General features: G+C 41.1%; 1 protein-coding gene across 1 annotated transcript in view; it reads left to right on the forward strand.

The window, feature by feature from the left end:
- Positions 1 to 23,005, forward strand: part of LOC141006245 (transmembrane protein 132C) — a 114,561-nt gene extending 91,556 nt beyond the window's left edge. The window contains exons 6-9 of the mRNA XM_073478395.1: positions 5,314 to 5,522; positions 10,304 to 10,613; positions 20,623 to 20,814; positions 21,710 to 23,005. Coding sequence (XP_073334496.1) covers positions 5,314 to 5,522; positions 10,304 to 10,613; positions 20,623 to 20,814; positions 21,710 to 22,792 — 1,794 coding nt within the window. The 3' untranslated portion in view covers positions 22,793 to 23,005. The remainder of the gene's footprint in view (positions 1 to 5,313; positions 5,523 to 10,303; positions 10,614 to 20,622; positions 20,815 to 21,709) is intronic.
- Positions 23,006 to 23,702: the final 697 nt, after the last annotated feature.

The following is a 23,702-nucleotide window of genomic DNA, read 5'->3' on the forward strand; positions in this document are numbered from 1 at the left end:
ACCAACGTAGATATATGGATATTTCCTACCGTAGTAGTATTCTGGCCCTGAGTTTGATTCCCGGCTGGGGCCTTTCTGTCTGCGTGGGTTCTCTCCAGGTACTCCGGCTTCCTCCCACAGCTCAGAGACAGGCAGGTTAGGTTAAGTGGTTACTCTGAATTGCCCGTAGCTATGAATGTGAGTGGGAGTGGTGGGGCCTGTCCGGAGTGTAACCTGCTGCCCTCCTGCCCACCCAATGTCAACTGCTGCATCCCCCCGGCCAACCTGCATAGAAAAGCGTTTACAAATAATGGATGGATGAAAGAACGAAACAAAAAAATAAGAAAGAATAATTATTAATTGCATTATCAAACCTAATTGATTGATCAACAAGGTGCTGCTTTCTTTCAAAAAAATTCTGAGCTCACAGGTTTTGAGTCCTATAGATCCAGTCCAGTGTCCATCTTCAGGGAAAGACACTGCAGAAAGGAGAGATGATATGACACTTGACTTACTTTGAGGCATTTATCGGTTGTTACTCCTTTCAAAAGGCCAAGCTCTGTGCCCAGCTGTGGCGGCTGAAGCTGTGGTTGTCGATATGGTTAATGCCCAAACTATGGCAGGAGTTTTGTTTGTGTCTGTAGGGGTTGCCTCAAATACTGTATGGCTACAGTAGGTAAACTGTCGATAGCCACTCTTTACAGCACCTCTTCCCATTAGCCAAGAACGCGTCGTCGAGCCACATGGGATTTGAACCTGCGGTGCATCTATCAAACATGACAGGTGTGTTTCCAATACACCACAGAAGATCAGGAATACAGCCGCTTCACTGCGACACTCAGTCAACACAATATACAGCTGTGCCGTCATCGAGAAGGAATACAAAACATATTATTAAGGAACAAAAAATCAATTGCAAGGGAACACAAAACTTTTTGTGAGGGAATGCAAAAGTAGCTCAGAAAGAAAATATATTTTTTATCAAAGTTACTCTATTGCCTGTTATGAGCTCCTATATCACATAGTAGCAGTCAATAGCTATATTATTGCGAAATCAACTACTAAAAATATGATTTATAATTTGGTCATATCCCTCACTGAAAAGGTCACAAAAAGTTTAATAATACTTCCTGTTTGCAAATGCAGAACATTCCTTCATATAAGTCACAGCCAACCTCACATGATGCCCCATTTTGTTGTGGATTTACCTGCCTACCCTCTCCTCTTTTTAATGCTCTCCTATAGACATGTTGGAGCGCAGTGGTGCAATAACCTACACACACCTGTGTATTCTGCTGATCCGCACCGATGAGCTTGGTTACGGCAGTTGGCTTTGGATGCCAACTCGCCTCCTCTGCCCGTTATCAGAAGGCATACAGTACTCTACAGTAACCTGTGAGGCCAGGAATTAACACGGCTCAGTGGGCTCTCGCTGCTTTTAATTGGCTGCCAAGTCCGTGCTTTGTGACTGGGCAAAACAAATGTTTAAATGTTTTTCTAATAGAATATGTAGAAAAGGTGAGAAAATGTAAAGCGGGGGAGGTTGCTCATGGTTATCAAATCCAAACACTACGTTGAAAGTGAGGGATTACAACATATCCTCCCCCAGGTCTTTACCTTTAAAAGGCAGATTAATTTTAATGTTAAAGAGGAGAATATGAAGCTCAATCGAAAAAATCAAAATAGACCAATGTTTTGATCTGTTTTACTACATATCTCTCTTTTTATCACAATCAAATAGAGCCCTGAGGTGTACCAATAAATCACTGAACCTCGCACTAGGATGTACTTTTATAGTTTAGTGAGTCTTTATAGTTTAGAATGATGGAAATTGCACATACCTGCTGCCCTAAGCTAGAATCATCTTATCTTCAGTGCCCGGATTGCCAGTTAGATAAGACACTTTACTTTTTTAGTCAATCGAGAGAAATCGTAACATCCTTTAGAAATGAGAAACGTCCCTGTGCAGCACAACGTGAGTGTCATCCACGTGCACCACACTCTGAATCGATTCGGCGGTGTCCTTATCTGTGTCTGCGCGCGTCACTTTGGATACATTTCAAGTCTGCATGATTAGCAACACAATGGATCGTTTCCATGGAGAACTGACATTGATTTGTGCGTCATTTCAGGACACATTAATGGTGATAACAGCAGCGAGGGCGATCAGTCAAGTGCTAAATTTTTCACGCGTCGCAGAAGGTGTCACCTTACAGAGATCTCAATTAAATCTTTATGGTGGTATCATCTCCCATACGTTTCATGTGGAGAGATAAAGACGGGTGTAGAATGTGGAGACAAAGTGGAAGTAAGACTGGAGATTGAACGGTGGAGATGGGTTGACATGAAGTGATTTCAGCATTTGGGGGAGAGAGACAGGCTGACAGAGAGAGAGACTCAATGAGGAGTGAAGTGGATTCTTTCAGCTCACTCTCTGGATGGTTGCCTTTAGAAACCCTGCACATTAGTGTGTGTGCGTGTGTGTGTGTGTGTGTGTGTGTGTGTGTGTGTGTGTGTGTGTGCATGTGTGTGCATGTGTGTGTGTCCTTGTGACTTTTCAATGTGCACACACCTCCAAAAATGACTAATTTACATACAGTATATAGTCCATGATCATCAAGTCACATTAGCACAGCACCGACGAGGGCAGACGCCTCTCTCAACAATTTATTTTTATGTTTTTGTCACTCCTCTCTGTAAGCCTTTATCCACTTTATAATACAAGTTGCATGTAAGGCTGCAACTGATGATTATTAGACGATAAAGATCCCCTCCAGACATGTTTTAATATGCATGTAAAACACTGTGCTTTAACTAATAATGTGTTTCTGGCATGGGCTTTGCACAAAAGGTTCATGTCGTGTTAAATTCCTTATCATTACATAATAATTATGCAAATATTGTATTTATAATTCGGTCAACTACTTCACAGGAGATGTCTCCTACTTCACTGTGAAGTCCATTTTCAGTGAATGTGCACTGGAGGCTTCAGGTTTGCACACCACGCTTGTGTTCACCTAATATTGGAGCAGGATTAGTTTCCAAACTGTTTGTGATGTCACAAATTATGCTCATCGGCCTGCCTCTCAAATCCAATTTGTAATGAGCACAGGGAAACCTCGCACTTTCAGCAATGAATGTGAAAACAGCCCTCTGGTGTGAAACTCCACATCATTCTACACAGTGAAGCTCAGACACTCAACTGTAGGAAAAAGAAGAAAAATACATTTTTGACTGCAGGGTGTCTAATCGATTATTCACTTATAAAGTGTCAGGAAATAGTGAAAAAATCCATGAGGATTACTCCAAATTCAAGATGATACCTTTAAAAATGTCCTGATTGGTCCAACCAACAGTCCAAAACCCAAACTTATTATATTTCACTTTCAAACAAGGTGTGGAAGTAACTAATTACAGCTACTCAAATGACTGTAATTAAGTCATTTTGTACTTGTACTACTGAGTATTTTTTTCCTAGTATTCGTACTTAAGTATGAATTAGACCCTCTAATCTACTTATTTACTTTTAAAATCATTGAGTACTGAGTACAATTTGAATGCATATCTAAATCTTTAATCTGTAGCCTATAAGGCTAGAGAGCTAGAAAATCCAACCAACTGAACACCCCTCGCCTCACTCCCGCCTACAATGGCTGTTAATCATGGCACAAACGCTAAAAGCCCTGTCGAGAGCCAGCGTTTGGTTTGTCTTTTCTGGGCTACTGTAGAAACATGGCAGTGCGACATGGCAGACGCAGTGAAAGATGACCTGCTCTCTATGTAGATATGAAAGGCTCATTCTACGGTAACGAATACACAGTGATTCGGATAATCACACACCAATGGATACATATCAAAACTGATATCTGACAATGGATCCCCCTAAATCCTCCACACTGGACCTATTCATCTAAATTGCTGAAGAATAATTACTGTATTGGTTAATCTCAGCCCTAGTAACATGAAACATTTTCATTTTCACAGCTTGATAGAACTTGGGTGGATATTGTTTTGTCATCATGAGCAACACTTCACAGATGTGAATCTTACCCGCCCTCCCTACTTTAATATCAACCCTAAGACTCAGCCTTTCTGAAGCACAACCTGTTCTCATTACAGGAAGGCTGAGCATGTAGGAGGCGCAGTCATACTATAGTAGACTGAGGGTGAGAGTGAAAGAGTGGGAGAGCAAGAGAAAGAGGAAACGAAAGGGATGAGGAGGAGAGAACTGACAGACACCAAGCTGTCAGTTTTGTTGCTCTGAGATAGGGGCTGGTCTGACATCATTCGAGAGTAAAGCTGCCAAGTTATATGCAAAGACGTGGAGACAGATGACAGTCTTCTTGTAGCTGGTTTGTTATAAGGAAGCAACTGTCAGTACTGAGGACTTCTGCTCAAATTACCACTTGTGCCAATCAAGCTTATGATGGTATTTCAGATTAGAATGAACTGAAACACAAGTGATTACAAACAACATTTACTGATGGACCGTTAAATAGATTTGCTCCTCAAAGGGAGGAAATGTTTGATGAGGAGATTGCGGTGATTTGAATTTAATGACAGACACTTGTGATGTTCTCGCTATATAATTTCCCTATGTTGGAGATGCATCTGAGAAACTTCTTCGGAGTTGTGTTTTATCCAGCCAATCATAATGCGGTTTTGTTCTGTGGCTGGATGAAGCAGGTTGTGTGTCTTTCCTCGGCTCCATCTGTTACGTTGGACCAAAGTCACTTTACTTGCACACACATTATACTGCACACACAGGCATTAAAGATGCATCTGCAGACTTTAAACACACACACATACTGCGCTAAATTACTTAGTTCACTTTTGGGGAAACTACATAGACTTACATTAGCTCTGACCCTGTAACTACTGACCTTAAAAATCGTTGTTTTCTGGCTTTTGTCCTCAGTTGCTACCCCAATTAAGTGGTCTTGAAGCTGAAGAGTGTCTCTGAAAGTAGCCAAAATCATACCCACACACTCTCTCTCACACACACAAACAGACAGAGGGAAGGAACTGAGCAGACCTGACACTCGACGTTTCCTTGAAGCAATGCCAAATCCTTCCACCCTGCAGCCTGTCAGAAGAGGTTTTTTGACTGTAAAACTTCAACCGGACAGAAAGAACAAAAGACACTGTTCCTCAAAGCAGTCCAAGTGACAGAATTCCCCTACTACATCCATGATGCACTTTAGAAAAATCACATTCAAATGAGCTCTTTGAAAGAATTTGAATAATTTGTCACACTTTGTCCAAGTCTCAATTTGACGTTTCCTCCTTTGTCTTTGTGTCTGTCTCTTAACCGCTTTACCCTTTTTTCTCCAGGTGTCGGAGCGCTGTGACTACGTGTTCGTCAACGGGAAGGAGACGAGAGGAAAGAGCAGAGTGATGCTGAACTTCACCTACAGTTTCCTGAGTGCCCAGCTCGAGATGAGTGTGTGGATGCCCCGTCTGCCGTTGCTCATCGATGTGGCTGACACCGAGCTCAGCCAGATCAAAGGCTGGAGGGTTCCTGTTAGTGCAGGCAACAGAAGGTGAGGCCTGATTGTCTATTGCATCTATACTGTTGCATGTTGTTATTATTCTTGAAGGTGCAAGTAGGGGCAGCATATCACCAGGATAACTGCTGACTGTGTTCTTTTTATACATCTCTGTACGTAGCTACTGTTAGCGTTTTGTCGTTTACACCGCTAGCACAGGAGCTTTGTATCGCTAGTAGAAGGAGGACTTCAGGCCTGCGTCTAGCTGGTTAGCATGCTAACTTGAGTAGACACCTCTTCGACACAATACACGTCTGTGACATAATGTCAACACTCTTGTTTCTTCACATTTATTCGATCATTTTAGTAAAAAAAAATTATGATTTGAACTATAATTATTTTATATTGCACCTTTAAATTTGCAATATGTGAGAATTGGCCACCTGTCAAATTCATTCTTGAAACAAACAGGGGTCAGCGTATCACCAGAGTAACCGCTAACGGCTTCTAACTGTTGCTGCCGTTAGCTAGTTAGCCCGATAAGCCGTGCATCTAGTGGTCCAGACTGAGAGCTTGGAGCACCAGGAGAGTGTTCAGAGTGTTAGAGATGGCTGAAACACAATACATAGAAGTCATAATGTCAAAACTGTTATTTCTTCACATTCTGTTGATAATTTTAGTAAAGAGAAATTTCAACTAAAATTCTTACATATTGCACCTTTAAATATAACCCTTTTTTGAACTGAACATTGCATCACTATATCAGCGGCTTTAAGGCAGCCATTTCCAGCACAACAAACGTCATCCTTGCTGACACTAGACTCCCGATCGAGCTAAACCATTGGTCCACACCTCAAGAGAGATTTTGACTTTACCTAGGGAATACCCATATATCACAGCACAAAATGCCAATTTAAAAAAGTCCCAGGACATGTATAAATGTCTTTATTTAGGTCATTAACTTAAGATGTTTTTAACAATCCCAGCACGAGAAGTCGAAAAAAAAATCTTCACTTAGTCAAATAAATGGAGGATACAACAGACTGGCTCGGCAGTGTCGGTGCAGACACATGAGGCATGAAATGCAGGTGCAGCAGCAGAGTTGGCATAATAGCTGTCTAATAATCCAGTCTCCCAAAAGGGGCCAAATAAGAAATGAGTAATAATTTTGAGCATTACAGAGTGTGGACAAGATTCCTCAGGCTGACACAGTGTGCGGTGATCTGTGCGGCGCATCGTGAGCTGTACAAGGCGGCTATAATAAAAATATTTAAATTAGTGATTTTTCTTCAAAGAATTGAAATAGAAACAACCACGTTTAAATTAAAATAGACGATCACTGAAGCACACTAATTTACATTTAATAATAGCTATTATAATTACTTATTATGATTAGACCGTAACTATGGTGACGACATGAAGCGCTGAAACAATAGAGTGATTGTAATGTAAAAAGGAATGAAAGTGTTTCATGTGACACAGTGTTTGGCCTTTTCATCAGATCCAGGATATTACATTTATGTAAAATACATGCTGTGAAATGAAAACATTAATTAATTTGCTGTAGACGTTCACATGTATGTCCCCTTTATTGTTGGCAATTTATCAAATAAGTACATCTGCTCCCCGTTTGAAAAGCATATACTCCACCATTGCTGATGTTGAAGTTTTAGGTTGTATCATTGGCACAATCAGATTTTGAGGAGCCCCAGTTAGCATTATAACAGCATTAAAGGGACTCTATTTATTAATTTGCAGCAATTCACATGTTTTTTATTGGTCATATGTGAGCGGATTGTGACGTGACGTGAAAAATGAGACCTTCCCCATTGGTTGCCCATACAAGCCTGTGTGCAGTGATGGAATGTAACTAAGTACAAGTAATGTACTTAAGTACAAATGTGAGGTACTTGTACTTTGCTTGAGTATTTCCATTTTCTGCTACTTTATACTTCCAGTTCACTACATTTTGGAGGCAAATATTGTACTTTTAACTCTTCTACATTTATTTGATAACTGTAGTTACTAGTTACTTTGCAGATTACATGATTCACCATAGCCAAAGGTGGGCAATGTTAAATTAAAACATGCATAATTTACTTTAACTTGTACTTTTTATACTTAAGTACATTTATTGCCATATATTACTTCTTCTAGTGACTTTTTCTTCTACCAAAGTAGTATTTTGACATGATATAAGTATGACTTTTGGGTATTTTCCACTTTTCCACTGCCTGTGGACAACTTGTTTAAGTTGTTTAAATGCTGCTGGACTGTGGATTTCTTTGTGAAGGACCTGGGTCGGATTTTCCACGACAGCCCAAAGGATTTGTCTCGTCTCAGTGCCTCTCTCCACTCCGCTAACAGAGAGCAACCGTAGCTAATGTTATCATGAACTAATGACTTCCAGCACAACACAGACGTTCCACAGAGCCCCTTTAACAGTGGATGTCTTAAATAGAGCTGCAACAATCAGTCTATTCAGAGAAAAAAATTCACAACTCTTTTGATGATGAATTAACCTTTTCGGTCCCATTCTCAAGCAAAAATGTCAAAAATGTCCCAGTTCCAGCTTCTTAAATGCAAGATTTTGCTGCTTTTCTTTGGTATATGACAGTAAATGAAGAGTCTTTGGGTTTTGGATTGTTGGTTGAACAAAATAAGCAATTTTTTAGATGTCGCCTTGAGCTCTGGGAAATTGTGCTGAACAATATTTTGGCATGTTAAACTAAACAATTAACCCATTCATTTAGAAAATAATCAGCAGATTAATAGATAATTAGTTGCAGCCCTTGTAACAGATATAACAACTGCAAATACAATACAAATCTGTAGAGAAATTATAGAACGTGGTAAAAAAGAACATTTCAGCCATAAAGTCACTACAGTGTCCCATTTCCCATTGGCTTTCAGCCCACAGGGTGGCACTCTAACACAAATACCCCCTGCGCCTGATCACACCAGTCATGTCCATCAAGTGCATCACTGCATGAAGAATGCATGATACGTCACGTTTATGTGCATATCTGTAGGAAGGAAAGGCAAATGAGGAAAAGCAAATGTTTTCTCAGTGCAGGTTTACCACTGTGTGCGGGGCTCCAACTTTGAGTGCGCTCATTCGCATTCACATAAGCGTGCAAGTCACCTCATTACACCCCAGGACCTTAGCTGAACTGTCAGTCACTGTTACAAACATGACCTGACCCCATGTTTCTGTTGCCAGCCACAAATGTCACCTTGGTTTAGACTGCCGTCCCTGCACTGATGTGAAGTAAGGGGAGGGGAGGGGCTGGCGGAGAGAGGTTAGGAACTAAGCCAAGCCATTGGGCCACAGCATGTTAACCTGTCAGCCCGTTTTTCTGCCTGACCGGCTATGCCTCATTAAACCTAATGGAAACTGTCACTGTCACTCCCCCCCGGCCACCTGACTGTTAGAGAGAGAGATGCAGGCAGAGCTCAGAACAGTAAGAGAATAAAGGTGAGAGTGGAGAGAGAGAGTTGAAAAATAGATTATAGGAAAGTCAAGTAAGAAATGGATGTGAGAAATAGAGCGAGAGCCAGGTACACACTGTGAGAGATGACAATGAAAATGCACAGGAAAACAAAATAGATGTATCGCCGGTGATAAAGAGTGATGGGAGATGAAGAGCAGGTGGATAAGAGTGATGTATATGCCTAATAGCCATAGTGATGTTTCTTTTCATTGTCAAACATGGTTGACTCTGTGGAGCAGATCCGTGTCCCAAGGCCACATTTTACCCGTCACTGCAGCTCCCACAGCTCAGCCCGGAGACCCAAAAATACAATATGTTGTTGTTTAATATGATGTATTATAGTAGCCGAGGGAGCAGTTTGTGTCTACAAGCAGTTTTAATGCATTTTTTGATAGAAATGGGACCAAGAACTTTTGGGAGGTGCAGTAAATTTCAGTTAATCATGAGGGGAGACAAACTGCTTCGAAAATACAATGCGGTGGAGAAGAGTAGAATCAAATGAAAACAGATTGCATGATAAACTACAATAAAACTTGCATTAAACATCTGGGTTCCATATAAATTTTGCCTTGTAATGGCTTTGAGACTATGATTTATCTTTTTAGAACCACTGTCTATTTGTTTCAATGTCTTATTAGGTCTACAGTGGCACCCATTTTCCTTCCTCCTAAAAGGGTCATTTTCCCCTTCCTTCCTTCCTTCCTTCCTTCCTTCCTTCCTTCCCTACCTCTCCAGTCCAAGGTTGGTCTTTTAATGTGAAAAACGGCCACATACACTTAAACAGAAGAAAAAAGAATCGAACAAATGTGTCACAAAATTCCCCCACTGGGTTTGCATTTGCTCTAAAACATATCTTTCGAGATGGCTATATCTGCAAAGTGTTTGCCGTGGGCCAAATAAATGGCAGACATACAGCAAAATATCAGTTGCCCTTTGAAAGAAAATGAGAACGCAAGCAAGGCAGCAGTTTGTCTCTGCAAGCTGTTTTTAATGGATTCTTGAAAACACTGGCAGCGCTACGACTTTTCGGAGGTCGGGGAAACCTGCAGCACAACAGACAGTCGGGGTTTTGACTGCTGTAAATACATCAGAGTGTGCAGACTTTATGGGCATTAATGGTGATAAGAAAAGAAATGAATTACATTGCATTTGTGATAGGAAAAAGGAGAATATTACTGGTGATAACCTTCAAAGTGTCTCCTGAGGACTTCTCCAGACACAAAGAGCTTTCAGTTCTTTTTACCCCACAAACAAGTATGTGTGTTATCTGCCTCTATAGCTCTCACTGCTATAAGCGACAATTGATCCATGCATCATTCCTCTTGTTTCCTGTCCCTGAAGGTATGAGAGGGTCACTGATGTCAAGAATGACGACGATGCAGCTGACGAGAGGACGGAGAGCAGCTGTGTGGCACAGTATCAGAGCACCACCCTGCGCGTCCTCACGCAGTTTGTGGCAGACAACGGAGAAGTCAGAGGAGCCTCGGAGGAGGACAGGATGGGCCAGCAGAACTTCCTGCTGGGTACTGACTGGCAGGTGGAGGTGACACAACTGGTCAAGGATTCTCTGAGGGTGGCGGACCCGAAGGTCGCACAACTGCTGGAGGGCCAAGTCATAATAGGACAGAACGCTGGAACTACCAAACTACAGGTGTGTATTTTGTGTGTGTGTGTTTTGTTAACATTATAAGCAGCGGTCCCGTCGCCAGAATGAAATGTTGCCAGTAAAAGGTGCAATATGTAAGAATTGCCACTGTCAAATTCATACTCCAAACAAATAGGGGGCAGTGTATAACTGGAATTACCACTAAATGTAGCTGCAGTTAGCTAGTATCCTCAGTGAACCATGTAGCTAGCGGTCATATCAGCTTACTCTGCCCTGACTGGGTGCTTACAACACATGAGCTTCTCCTAAGTGTTTTTTAGTGCGTTCGCCTAACCAGAACATAAGCACAGCATTGTCACAAGATAAAATTGAAAATCTGAACAGAAAGAAACGTAAAATTATAGCGTAAAGAATGATCAAGTTTCAACATATGGTTTGCAGAAACGTACATTACCAATTATTCTGGCGATTGGGCCGTAAGCAGGCTGCCTTGTTGTTGTGTTTCACTTCATTATGTAGTCTGACATTATGCTCACGTTCATGTCTGTCATTTTCTGTTGGGGTTGGGGGGCTGTTTTGCTCCAACTATTTAGTTCAATCAGGAGAGACTTTGTCCTGAATTAATAAATATTTACTACAATGTGCACATCAAATGAGAAAAAGAGTCGTTGGCGATTAGGCCCCATTATATTTTAAGAGGGAGGGTAAAGCCGTGAGTAATGTAGCATAGGAGTCCTCCCTGATGGAGCCTAGACGCTGGTGGTGGCGATGGGACGGAGATGATGGCTGAAGATCTGGGTGAAATGGGGTGAACTCTGGTGAGCTCAACCTGAGCACTGGATATAATGAACTGGAGGTGAATGGGGTGGAGGAGGGCGGCAGCAATTTTGCAGTGAAACAGCAGAGAGGAGAATTAAAGTAAACGCCCATAGACAATTGATTAAGAACTGGTGATTAAGACAGAGAGTGAGTTGTGATTGAATGAACATTAAGACAGTCTTCCTGATTGAACTTACGCTGAGATTCATTAGCGACACATCAGCGTTGTCGAAATGATTTTCAGTCGTCACAAAAGCTGCAGTAGGTGCAGTGGACTAAAAATTTGTCATAAAAGTTGCTATTTTTATAAGTCAACAACCTGTGAAGCTACAACAGATCTCATCGGTGCCTGTTGTCATTTTTTGCAGCAGTCTCTCTGTTATCAGTTTCCTCACTTTAACACAGGACGCTGATGTCCACATTTTTAATTGCACAATATGTAATTTCAGACAAAACAGTGAAAACAAAAAACTTAGTTAGATGGTATGTAGCGTGGGATCATGGGAGTTGTTGTCTTCATAATTAAACAACTACCATCTTTGTTGAAAATCTGATGTGACTCAGGCAGAAATGTTCATGGACGAGGTAATGTTTAAAATTTTATTCATGTTGCGTTGAGTCACGTTTGCCAACTTCCTTCCTCACTCTCTGAAATATCATCTGATGTTTTCCCAGAAGTTGGAGCGACAGAGCTAAGATCTAGTCATTTTTAGACATTTGAATGTGGAAATGTTGCACATTTTATGCCAACAAATCTCCAACAGGCTCAGTTGTTTTTCCACCCAAGGAAACAGCCAACGGCAAGCACAGCATCACACCTGTTTAAACTGTTGAACAAGTCTGATACGAGGGAGGCAATGCAGTGGTGCGAGACTTGGCTAGTGTTTTGGTAAAGTCAGGGAGAAAATACTAACAGAAGAAAATCTATCACAATGTATTGATTTTGATGCAGGGTGCACCTTTTTTTTCTGCTCAAGAAGGAGAAGCTCCACCAATCAATAATTTCTATACCAACAATGCATTAAGTTTGTAAGCAATGTGAAAATGGTGGCTCGTAGTAAGGAAGCTGAGGAAGTTGGGAAATGAACGCCCAACTCTGCATCTCTCTTTTGAGCTAATTGTTTTGGTTGCACAGATAAAAGAAACATGCTACTTTCATCAATGGTGATTACTGCAGCAACAAGCATCTGTTTGGAGCAGAAATGTCCTGATAAACCCCTATGTAGACGACCCACCCAGGACCAAACAGCACCACCTGGTGAACACAGTGGAGCATCTAGGAGCTAAAACCCAGATATTTTTCTCAGGGGTTGATGGGGACAGGAACATGTTGAAAAGGATAGGTAAATATTGGATTTCCATTTTTCAGGTAGACAGAAACATGACTGTGAATGAATGCTAATGTTGCCCTGTGTCTGCTGGGTGCATAAAATAGGCGATTCTTTGCAAACACAAAAGCCCATTATGTGAACACTTTGTGTTTCTTTCTTTCTCATTGAGTTCTTCTCCTTTCAAGGGGCCAGAAAGAAGGACAGATGTAGCCTTTTCTAAGCTATTTGCTCATATTCATGGAAATTTATGTAAAATTATCTTAAACGCCTATCCCAGTCCAGCCTAAAGTAAATTCAAAGCTGTCAGAAGCTCCATAAGTGCTGCTGGCATCAATACGGGTTTGAACACACTGAATTATTTATTTATTTTTTCTCACCTAAATTTTTTACTATAAAAATAAGCCGTGCGAATGAGCTGTAAGTGTCCCTATTACCTAGAAAACACAATGGGTCCACATCTTATAGTCTTACACGGTCCACGATCAAATTAGATAATCGCTGAACATATTTTTCTAAGGAAAAATCCAGGTGCCTGACAGATAAATCACATTTAATGACCTCAAAATACCCCTGATTGAGAGTGACAGGGGTGGAAACTCATTATAGTTCTTTATTTCCTTACTTGCACTAACTTCACGCATATAAATACACCAAAATTGCGCCATTTCCTGATTTGCTTAGTTGTGTTTACAAAGCTTGGCAAACTAGCCGGACGGCCTATGGTTGGGCCACTGAGTTTTAACAGTTTTTTAAGCAGTAAACCCGGAAAAGAAAGAAAAGGTTTTGCAGTGGAAAAAGAAGCCGAGTCAGGTTTTATTTACACAACCCCAAACCCCAGGGGTCTTTACAATTTGTACAGCATACACATAAACACATAGACCCTCTGTTGAAATCAAACCCCACCTAAACAGTTAAAACAACCCTTTTAACAGAGAAAAAATGGAACGGAAGAGCCACAGAGGAGGGATCGCTTTGTACTGCAGACCGCCCAAGTAAAATATATGTGTGGGAAACACTGCCATAGCTCATAAAACTTAAGTTACGAGTTTAGACTTAATAAGTAAGAGTGTGGATCCAGGAGGACATTGAGCAGCTTTAGGTGTTCCCAGATAGGTAGAACCTGAGCCACACAACCTAATTTGATCAACCCCCCTCCATGTGTGTGGAGTTACAAAAATAACTGCATTGATTGCAGCATGGCACAAATACTTCAGCTAATCACGAGCTGACAGAGAACCATGCCTTCGATTGTGGCACATTTAATAAAAGCTTAAAACTCCGCGGTCTCTCTTTCTCTCACTCTTTCTCTCTCCACACACACACACACTGGGAATCCTATTTATTTAATACTACAACCTGGTCCCTGCTCAGGACAGCACGTGCGCCTGCTCGCACCGTGAATCAACATCAATCTGGCATTTACAAGATAGCACAACACAAAGCAACACATTGTTGAAGCAGTGGCCTGGAATCATAATCTCCTCGTCTCTATATATCAATTGAAGAGCTGTGTGCACTGCGGGAGTGATTATGTGTGCGAGAGCACTGTTTCATTGTTGGCCTGAAAGGAAAAGACTGAAAAAATATGTGAGATCGTCTTGTGTTAAGTTAGATGTTGATGAAACGGAAAAAAAAGAGAAACTGGAAATGTGTGCCATTCGTTATCATTTGTTTTACTTCAAAGTTATCATCTGGTAGATTAACATCTCACTGATCTGTGCAGATGTTATATGGTGGTGTGAAGAATGAATGGCTGTAAATGACATTTAATAGACTGTATTACGAAAGCCTCAAATGCTAGATCCAGCCCTGCTTTTGACACAGCTCAGGCCACTTCACTAGTATGCTGCACTGTTTACATAATTACACTTGTGAACAGGGGGCTAATTAAATTAGAGGATGAATGACAATGTAATACAATGCAAAACAGTAGTTCTGCAGCGATATACTGTACACTACTGCTCAATAGTTTGGGGTCACCCAAAAAAAAAGTGTGAAAAATCACACTTTAATCCATCAAATGAATTGCTAAATGAATATAAACAACAGTCAAGTAAGTCGACAAGGCTAGAAATACTGATTTCTAAGTGAAATAATATTTTTGTCTTCAAACTTTCCTCAAAGCCTTCTCCATTTGCAGCAGTTACAGCCTTGCAGACATTTGACATTCTAGCTGTCACTTTGTTTCGTTAATCTGGAGAAATGTCAATCCATCCTTCCAGAAGAACTTCCCACAGGCTGGCCTTGCTACTCTGCCTAGAGGGCCAGCATCCTGGAGTCGCCCCTTTAATGTTGAAATCGAGACTGGTGTTTTCTGGGTACCATTTAATGAAGCTGCCACCTGAGGACCTGTGAGGCATCTGTCTCTCACACTAGAGGGACATCCCACTTCTCTTTCTATCCTGGTCAGAGCCAATTTGCACTGTTCATTGAAGGGAGTAGTACACACCGTTGTATTAGATCTTTAGTTTCTTGGCAGTTTCTCGCATGGAATAGCCTTCATTTCTCAGAACAGGAATAGACTGTGCTTGTGATCAATTTAAAGTTATTTGTAATGCTTCTAACGATCAATTGTCATAAAAAAAACTGTGTCAGAAAAGCTTAGATATAAAACTAAAAACATAATTCTAGGTAATTTTGAGGCTATAGTTTGTGGTGTTGTTATACAGGTAGGTATTGGAATACATTACCATATTGGTGGCACATTGGTATCTTTTTGAATGGCTGTGGCTATGGAGACTGATTTCTGCAGGTTGTCAGAAGCTGCTTGGTTTGACATGGAAAAGACACTTAATGGAATAAATAAAAATATGTGTATACGATGCACATAAGTGGAAAATGTGCATAACCTTTTGTAACTCTTCCTCTCACTATAGAATATATTCCTGCACTCGCTCACTCCATCACTTCCTTGACATTCAACACAGTCAATCAAGTGGACTCAAGAGTATTGACAGTTGTGTTAAGGAGAATGTGACATTTGTTTAATTCAGATCAATTTTAGGTCCAACTTCAAACACAAGTGCTTTCCAATTGTTGACACTGAAATCCAAGTGTAATCACTGCAGCCACCAAGGAGGGTTTACAGAGATGCTAGGGATTTCAACCAATAAGAGATATACCTCAATACCAAGGAAGGAATAATTTCAGAAATGCCTTTTATTCTTGTTCCCATTCCTGCTCAAGCTAGATCTGAAGAAAGTGAATTATAATTGCTACCTATAATAGGTGAGCGTATCTCTCCCTTGAAATGCAAATTAAATAACTGAACATAAAGGTTAACTGTACCACTGAGTGCAGACATGATTTAATAGGTAATGCTTCTAGTAATTAATCTACATTTTGTTCTTAAAGTGTTAGTTATGTTTACTGTCTAGTCTGCGGTATGCTGCTGAGCTGATCTCTAAAAAGGTTAAATCACTCTGAATGAAAAACTGCTCATGATTTTTTCGCAACACTTCCTGTTTTAAGAGAGGCCATATCAAACACGTATAGAAATAGATGAACAAAGCAAAGCATGAAGTCAGAACCAGTAGGGTTACGGATGTACTTGAGCGGCTTTCTCATTATTTTTTCTGAAAACAACACAACCCATTTCAGTATCATCATTTCCCGAGTATTTCATTCACAGCTAGGGTTGCATGTGGATGTTCTGGGATTTATTTACAAATTTTGTGTATAAATATCAAATATGTATTTTTTTGCATTTCCCAATATTTCGTCAGACACATGTTTTGCTCTTCTACAGTTTCTACTTCAGCTTCTACACTGAAGAAATGTGCCAGGAACAAAGATTTGATCTTTGATCTTCAAAACTGATTGAGTATCGTTTGTATTTGAAAGCCCATTAAGAAAACATTTTAAAGGTCGTAAAAGACCAAGCTGTTCTTTTTTAAGGGACAGATTATTAACATCTCTATCGCCCTACTGACACGGTACAAGTACCTGGGGACCTCTGGTAAATTGTAATGATTGCAGAGGACATCTGTGATCTTAATCCCTTGCGAATCTGCCGTATATTGTAAAGTAAAACTGCACTCCACTGCGTATTATCTTCCTATATTTCACCAAACACAGTGATCATGTGATAACTTTAGTCACGTTTGAATCAGCATGTCGTGATTTGGGGTTGTATTTCTGTTGAATGGCTAAGAAATAACAGCAGTTAACAGCTGTGCTGTGAGGTTGGCTATATTGGTGTTTAAAAGTGATGACAAAGAAGGTAAAAGCAACAAAAGGTACCCATATTCAAGTACAGCCACAAAGCATCTCTTACATAATATAAACCTGCTGCAGATGTGTATTTATGGTTTCATTCCATGCAGAAAGTGGGCAAATCATCTCTAAACTATACTAATAATGTGGCTGCTGAAGAACAGATGCTTTGCTTTTGAAATTGGAAGTTACATGCAGGAGATAAAGTCAGTAAATATGAGTAAAATACATTTTCCAAAGCAATTGTTGAAAGTACTGTATTATCCTACCTCCCTATCAGTCAGTCATTTCAAGCCACTTAGGTTCATTCTACATAATAAACTACTGTGAATATACCTTTCTATCTTTTTCAGTTCAGTTGCAAGTGCGAATTTCAACAACACACTGCAGACTTATTCTGTTTTCTTGTGCTAGTAGAGGGCTCCAACATCTGAGATGTGAGTTGGCTGCCAAACAGAACTGCCTTCATGATCTATGCTGTCAGAAAGTCAAACCCGGAAGACACAAAATAAGCAAATATGGACATTGTGAAAAAGATCATGTGAACTTGAGAACTCCTTCATTATAATAATGGAAGCAGCCCTGCGTCAATCATCCAAGAAACACAGTGCTAATACATTTTCATATGCCCCAATTTCTTAAGGCTTTGAATACATAAAGCATTAGGAGTTTTATTTGGATCAAACTGTTCAGAATTACAATGAAGGACTTGGTTTTGACAATTAAATGACAGCTGTGGATTTTCAAAAGGCCACTGAGGTATTAGAAGATTCCATACTGGACACAGAATTGGTAATTTCATCATTAATATACTGGGCTGCAAGTTCAATGGTGTATCTAGAGAAATGGATAAATCTTTTTAAGCACCGTCTGTCTGACATGTTATGGATAGACTACTGGCATGCATAACACATTTTGCTATTAACCTTTGCAGAAGTGTCAGAATGATGAGTCAGAGAGACATTGGTCTGGGCAACACTGGACTGTATGTAATATTGTTGGTTGCACCAAAGTAGATCCAGGTGTAAATGGGATTTTGTGGGGTCAGGTAGTGAAAGCCCTCTGAGACTTGGACAGAAATCATACAAGACAAGACCCTGACAGCTTTGAATGGGAAGAGGGGAGCCTGGAAGGGGTCTTTAATTGCTCTCTTGGGTTGGAAAAAAGCAACCTGTAAACTCAGAATCTGGTGTGAGGAAAGGACTTGACGTGTCTGGTGGGAGATTCTCACGACTATGAATGTAGGCCAAAGGCCCGACCTGCAATCTCTCTAATGGGGTGGAGGAGAGACATGACATTTGTGAAAATTGGACAAAGGACCCTGAAAGGGTGGGGGGAGCGATCTGACGACTTCCACAGAATCAAGAGAGGGAGTCTTGACATCTCTGAGAGGGGAGCAGAAGAAAGTCTGGACATTTGTGGGTGTGTAGTCCGGGGTTAGGTGGAGAGGAATTTTGATCAGTTTGAGGGATGTAAAAATGCTCCTCATATCTTGTGGAGAGTTGTGTAGGGGGGGTTATACTGTAGATTGCACATCATGGCATATTAAGAGGAGAAAGACACAGAAGGCCTACATTCTTTTCATGGTTTGAAGTTGGGAAGCTTCTCCTGCAAAAGAAGGTGTCGCCTGACTTCTTGAAATAAGGTACGCTCAGGTACCCACTTACATGCTTATATTAGAGTAGCTTAAAGGTTCAATGTGTAGAATTTAGGGGGAGATGTTGGCAGAAATAGAGTATAATATTCATTATTGTGTTTTCATTCAGAGTAAGCAGGTCCTCGTCCACAGAGTCTGTCACGTTGCACTGCCATGTTCCTACAGTAGCCCAGTGTAAACACTGGCACTAGCCTTTGGCCTCGCATTGAAATCAAATCCTGCTAAATTCAAAAGATGCTACATGCTTTACCAACCAGGAACTTTAAGAATAAGTTCACCCAAAAAAAAACAGTCATTATCTATCACCCCCATGCTGATGGAAAGTCAGGCGAAGTTCAAAGTCCAAAAAACATTTCTGGAGCTTCACAGTAAAAAAGCATCGATGGGGACTTGTGTAAAAACACAACTAAAGAGCATAAAATGGCTCCATACAGCTCACTCAGCGTAATCCACACTTCTGGAAGCCTTTAGAACCCAAATTGATTTGAAAAAGCAACATCTACACCCTGGATGAGCGGTCAAGTTTGTGTACTCACTTTAGAAGGAAAGCAAGCTAAAGCTTTCAGCTTAGCAACTACAGTGAGGATTTCAGCTGGAAAAAGGTGTAAACAATGTCTTGTCAAATAAATTTGGCATCTGGATTTGAAGCCATTTTATGTTTTAAAGAAAGTCCCCATTTACTTGAAATATTTAGGAGAATGCTGCAACACTGTTTTGCTGCAAAGCTCCAAAAATGTTTTGTGGATTATGAAACTTAACCTGACCTTCCATTGGTATGGGGGCGAGTTGTTATTGTCTGAATTTTAATTTTTGGGTGAACGTCGGCAGAGCATTTAGCATCCTTTGAGCAGGAGTTAAAATTTCATGTAAAGCAAACAGATATTACTCATCTACAGTGTTTTGAATCTAAACATTAAAAGGTGGAGGCAGAGCAAGTATGAAGTGATGATGGTTTTAAAATACTGCCAGCTTTACATATGCAGCCAGACTCTTACATAATTCAGCTCAAAACTGTGATTTTTCCCCCCCCATGAACCATTTCAATTAAATGTTTTGTGTCATTTTTTCATTGGGCTTTCCTTTAATCTGTTCGAAGAATGAACAACCTTACAAAAATTGTCCGTGGAAAAATTCATTGGCAGTCTGCCTTTCTGCCCTTGCCCTCATCTCAGAGATAAGGTTAAACCATATTTCGTATATCTATATTTTTATTTGACTACACTGATTTGAGCTGTGTTTAACATTCAGTGATATCAATGACACCGTGTGGGATGCAGAAGGGAAAATGAAATGAGGAAAAACGAAAGGGAAGAAAACAGAGGAAAGGGTCTGTACAAATGAGGCAGTGATCAGTGGTGACAGTTCATTATGGCTGGTAAATGCGGCCATGCGGGGGTGGCTGGAGGAGAGACTGGAGCGCTAATTGGAGCGGATGGGAGGGATTCTCGTCTCATAGCAATATCACAACTATTTACATGCTCACAGCTCTGGCAGGGAGAATGTATTAGAAGGGTGGAGATTACATGTTTTCATGCGAGTTGATGTCCATTTTTTAGGTTAGTATGTACATTTACATAATCACAGTGTTTCTTTATCCATGCAGGGCCCTCGTGCATGTGTTCTCCATTACTTAACAGTAATGACAACATTGTGCCGTTCAATTTAGAGGACTTTCTGACACAGGTTTGAGTCAGTGTACTCTGAGAATATGTAGTTTTGTGTTCTCTTTAGTTAAGTTTTATAGTACTGAACTACAAGGTGACATTCCATCAAAGCTGCAGGCAAATGTGCGTGTAAACATCTGTTTTGACACCAGTACCACTGGGACCCAGAGAGTATGACTAAAACTTCAAAGAAGGAACCACAAAGGCATTTCGTGACAAAACTCACTCCACGTTTCAGACATCAGTGACATCATTGTCAACAACAATGGCCGCCGGCAAAATTCACTCTTCCTCTCGATTCACAGTAACAGTGTCATCTTGGATCTTTATGGACTGTCATGAGTGGCAACTGTTGGCGTGTGTTGCAGGTACTGTCCCCTCTGACGTCCTCCGTCCTGGCAGAGAGGAGCATCAGGGTGCAGGATGACAAAGTGACAGTGACAGAGCTGGGCGTCCAGTTGGTATCCGGACTCTCTTTGTCCCTGCAGCTCAGCCCGGGGAGCAACAGGGCCATTGTCGCCACTGCAACCACACAAGAAGTCATTGAGTCACTCAAACAGGTACGAAACCAAGACATGCAAATATGTTAAAGGTGTAATATGTAAGAATTGGTCAGCTGTCTAATTCATACTGCAAACAAAAAGGGAGCAGCATATCACCAGTGTAACCACTAACTTCTGCTAACTGTAGCTGCCATTGGCTAGTGAGCTGGGTTAAGCGTGCATCTAGTGTTCAGGACTAAGGGCTAGGAGCATCAGGGGAGTGTTGGTGTTTACGCTCCTTGCACAGGAGCTTTAGACAGGGTAGGCTGGGGCTAGCGGATTAGCATGCTAACTTCAGTAGATATCTCTGCAACACAAAACATAGATGCCATGATGTCAAAATTGCTATTTATTCACATTATTTTGAACATTTTTGTTAATTTAACAAATGTTTTCAACTGAAACTCTTACATATTGCACCTTCAAAGCATTTAACATTATTATCCATTTCTGAACCTACCACAAGAGATAGGAAAGTCTTTACTGTGTTAGCACTTGACTGTGCATTGTATTTTGCTTACAAGTTCAAGGCTGGATCCAGGTTATTATGGAGTCTATGATATGCATTGTAGTTTTCCCTTTATAATTAATTCACTCTTGATATAGTGGAGCCATCTCTTTGATTTGCATATCCAACCAGTGAGCAGCTCTGTTATTCCTGTAATTATAATTTCAAATGGAAAAAGGCTAATGTCTCTTCCCTTGGAGAGTAAAGAATATTTGGCTTTCAAGCGAATAGTTTCATATCCGACTCTATTGTTTCTTTCCCCTATAATTAAGGCTTGATTTGGCTTCCACCATGTTCCTCTCTTTAATTTCTTATGCATTAGCTGGAATGTGGGTTTACTGTTATTTTCAGGGTTATTTGGGTACTGCTGTTATGCTGATACCAATTTCTGTTCTGTTTTCTAAGGAGTCCCTCATCAGTGCGTGGCTCCAGTTCAGTGATGGCTCCATGACTCCTCTAGACAACTACAACCCTGCCCATTTTGACCTGGCAGCCACCTCTTTGAATGAACAGGTGGTGGTGGTGCAGCGCAGTGCAGCGTGGAAATGGCCCATTATCGTTGCCAAGGGCCAAGGTCAGGGTTTGCTTGTGCGTGTTGAAATGAGCCAGTCGGAGGTGTGCCAGAAGGGGAAACGACGTACTGTCTTAGCCACTGGAATGGCAAACATACAGGTGAGGTTTGGTCAGCCAGAGGAGCAATACAGACAACCTGGAGACCGGCGAACACGTCCCGACCCTCCATATTACGGCGGATCTATCTCTGACATGGAAACTGGGTTAATCAACCGTGGAGCCACTACCATCAGGGGCCATGTCCCAGTGAGACCTAATGGGGGCCGTCTATCGGCAGACAGCGGGGCGAGGGTCCCGAGCGAATTCTCTGAGTATCCAGACAAGGCAGACCTGCCTCGCAGCCGTAGCACTGACGACGACTTGTTACCATCCCGAAGAGGTCTGACAGACCTGGAGATTGGTATGTACGCCCTGCTGGGAGTCTTCTGCCTGGCCATCCTGGTCTTTCTCATTAACTGCATCTCTTATGCATATAAGTACCGGAACAAGCAGCTGTCCCTGGAGGCCCCGGAAGCAATGCCCCATGCTCACGACTGGGTGTGGCTGGGCCAAGAGGAGGGCCTTTGTTTGCAACAACAGCAGCAGGACGAAATATGCGGTACTCTCGAGGAAGGTAGTCAACTATTAAACGGAGGCGTCCAGCGTGGTAATAATGGCGTGGGAGGCTGCAGTTCTAGCGGGAGGGATCACAGGAATGAGTCGCTTAACTCGCCCACCACCAAGAGAAAGAGGGTGAAGTTCACCACCTTTTCCAACGTCAAGGCCAGTAATGGATGTCCTGTGCTCAGCCCATTAGCACTAGTGCAGACCAGTGAGATAAAATGGGTATGTCCGGACATCGAGCTCGGGGACACAAAGGATCTTAGGAACTACATGGAAAAGCTTAATGAGAATGCAATTAAGAACATTGCATAGGGGGTGTTTTCAATGAACTAAAGAGAAACTCACCTGAATGCCTTCAGAATGAGGAGGGAATGAGGGAAAGAGGAAGGATAGGAAAAGGGAAATGAATAAAAGGGTGCAGAAAACAGACTGTTAAACTGTACCTCACCATAACAACAGGATAGTGTGCTCAGCCTTTGTTGTTTCCATGACAGTACTCAAGCAACGGACTACAAAGAGACATTATTTGCCACGTCAACAGAGCATAGTTATAAAAGGGGGGAAATGTGAACTTGATATTGTTGCTTAACTTAAATGTACGTTGTTTGTCTTTAATTGACGTTCCTTTTATATTCGCCATGTACCTTGTTTTACGTTTTCTTTTTTAAATCATCATGTTTTAATGTTGTATTTGTTGTACTTTTCTGCGCTTTGTTGCTTTTTTGTTTTTTAAGAGTTGCTGTATGCTCTGTACCACATGTCAGCAATTATAGATTCTAGGAGAGAAGAGTTAAAAAGCAAATTTTGTACTGTATATAAATGCAGAGTTTAATTCGAAGGTAATATATGTACAGTAAAATTTTGTAAAGTGCTGTTTTGGTTTTTGTTTTGTTTTGTAGTTTAGTTTTGTTTTGTCTCCAGACACCAGATCCATGCATGATGCCATTAAAGAGGAGGCATGTGTGTCTGGTCTGAAAGCGTGTAGATAACTAATGCCGATACAGCTGGAGACATGTCTGTTTAATATGATTGCATTCATTCCAAGCGGAGCTGAGTTTTGGGTTGGTTTCAGTATGTTGATATTGACTTTGTTAGCCTGTGCATTTTCCTCTTCTTATGATTATGTTATTATTTATGCCACCCCCTTTATTCAGTTGTACACTTCAGATAAAGTCCTGATTCGGCCTGATATTCTGATAAGAAAAGGAATTAGTAACATTGA

This window comes from Pagrus major, chromosome 12, assembly GCF_040436345.1.
Source record: "Pagrus major chromosome 12, Pma_NU_1.0".
NCBI lineage: Eukaryota > Metazoa > Chordata > Actinopteri > Spariformes > Sparidae > Pagrus > Pagrus major.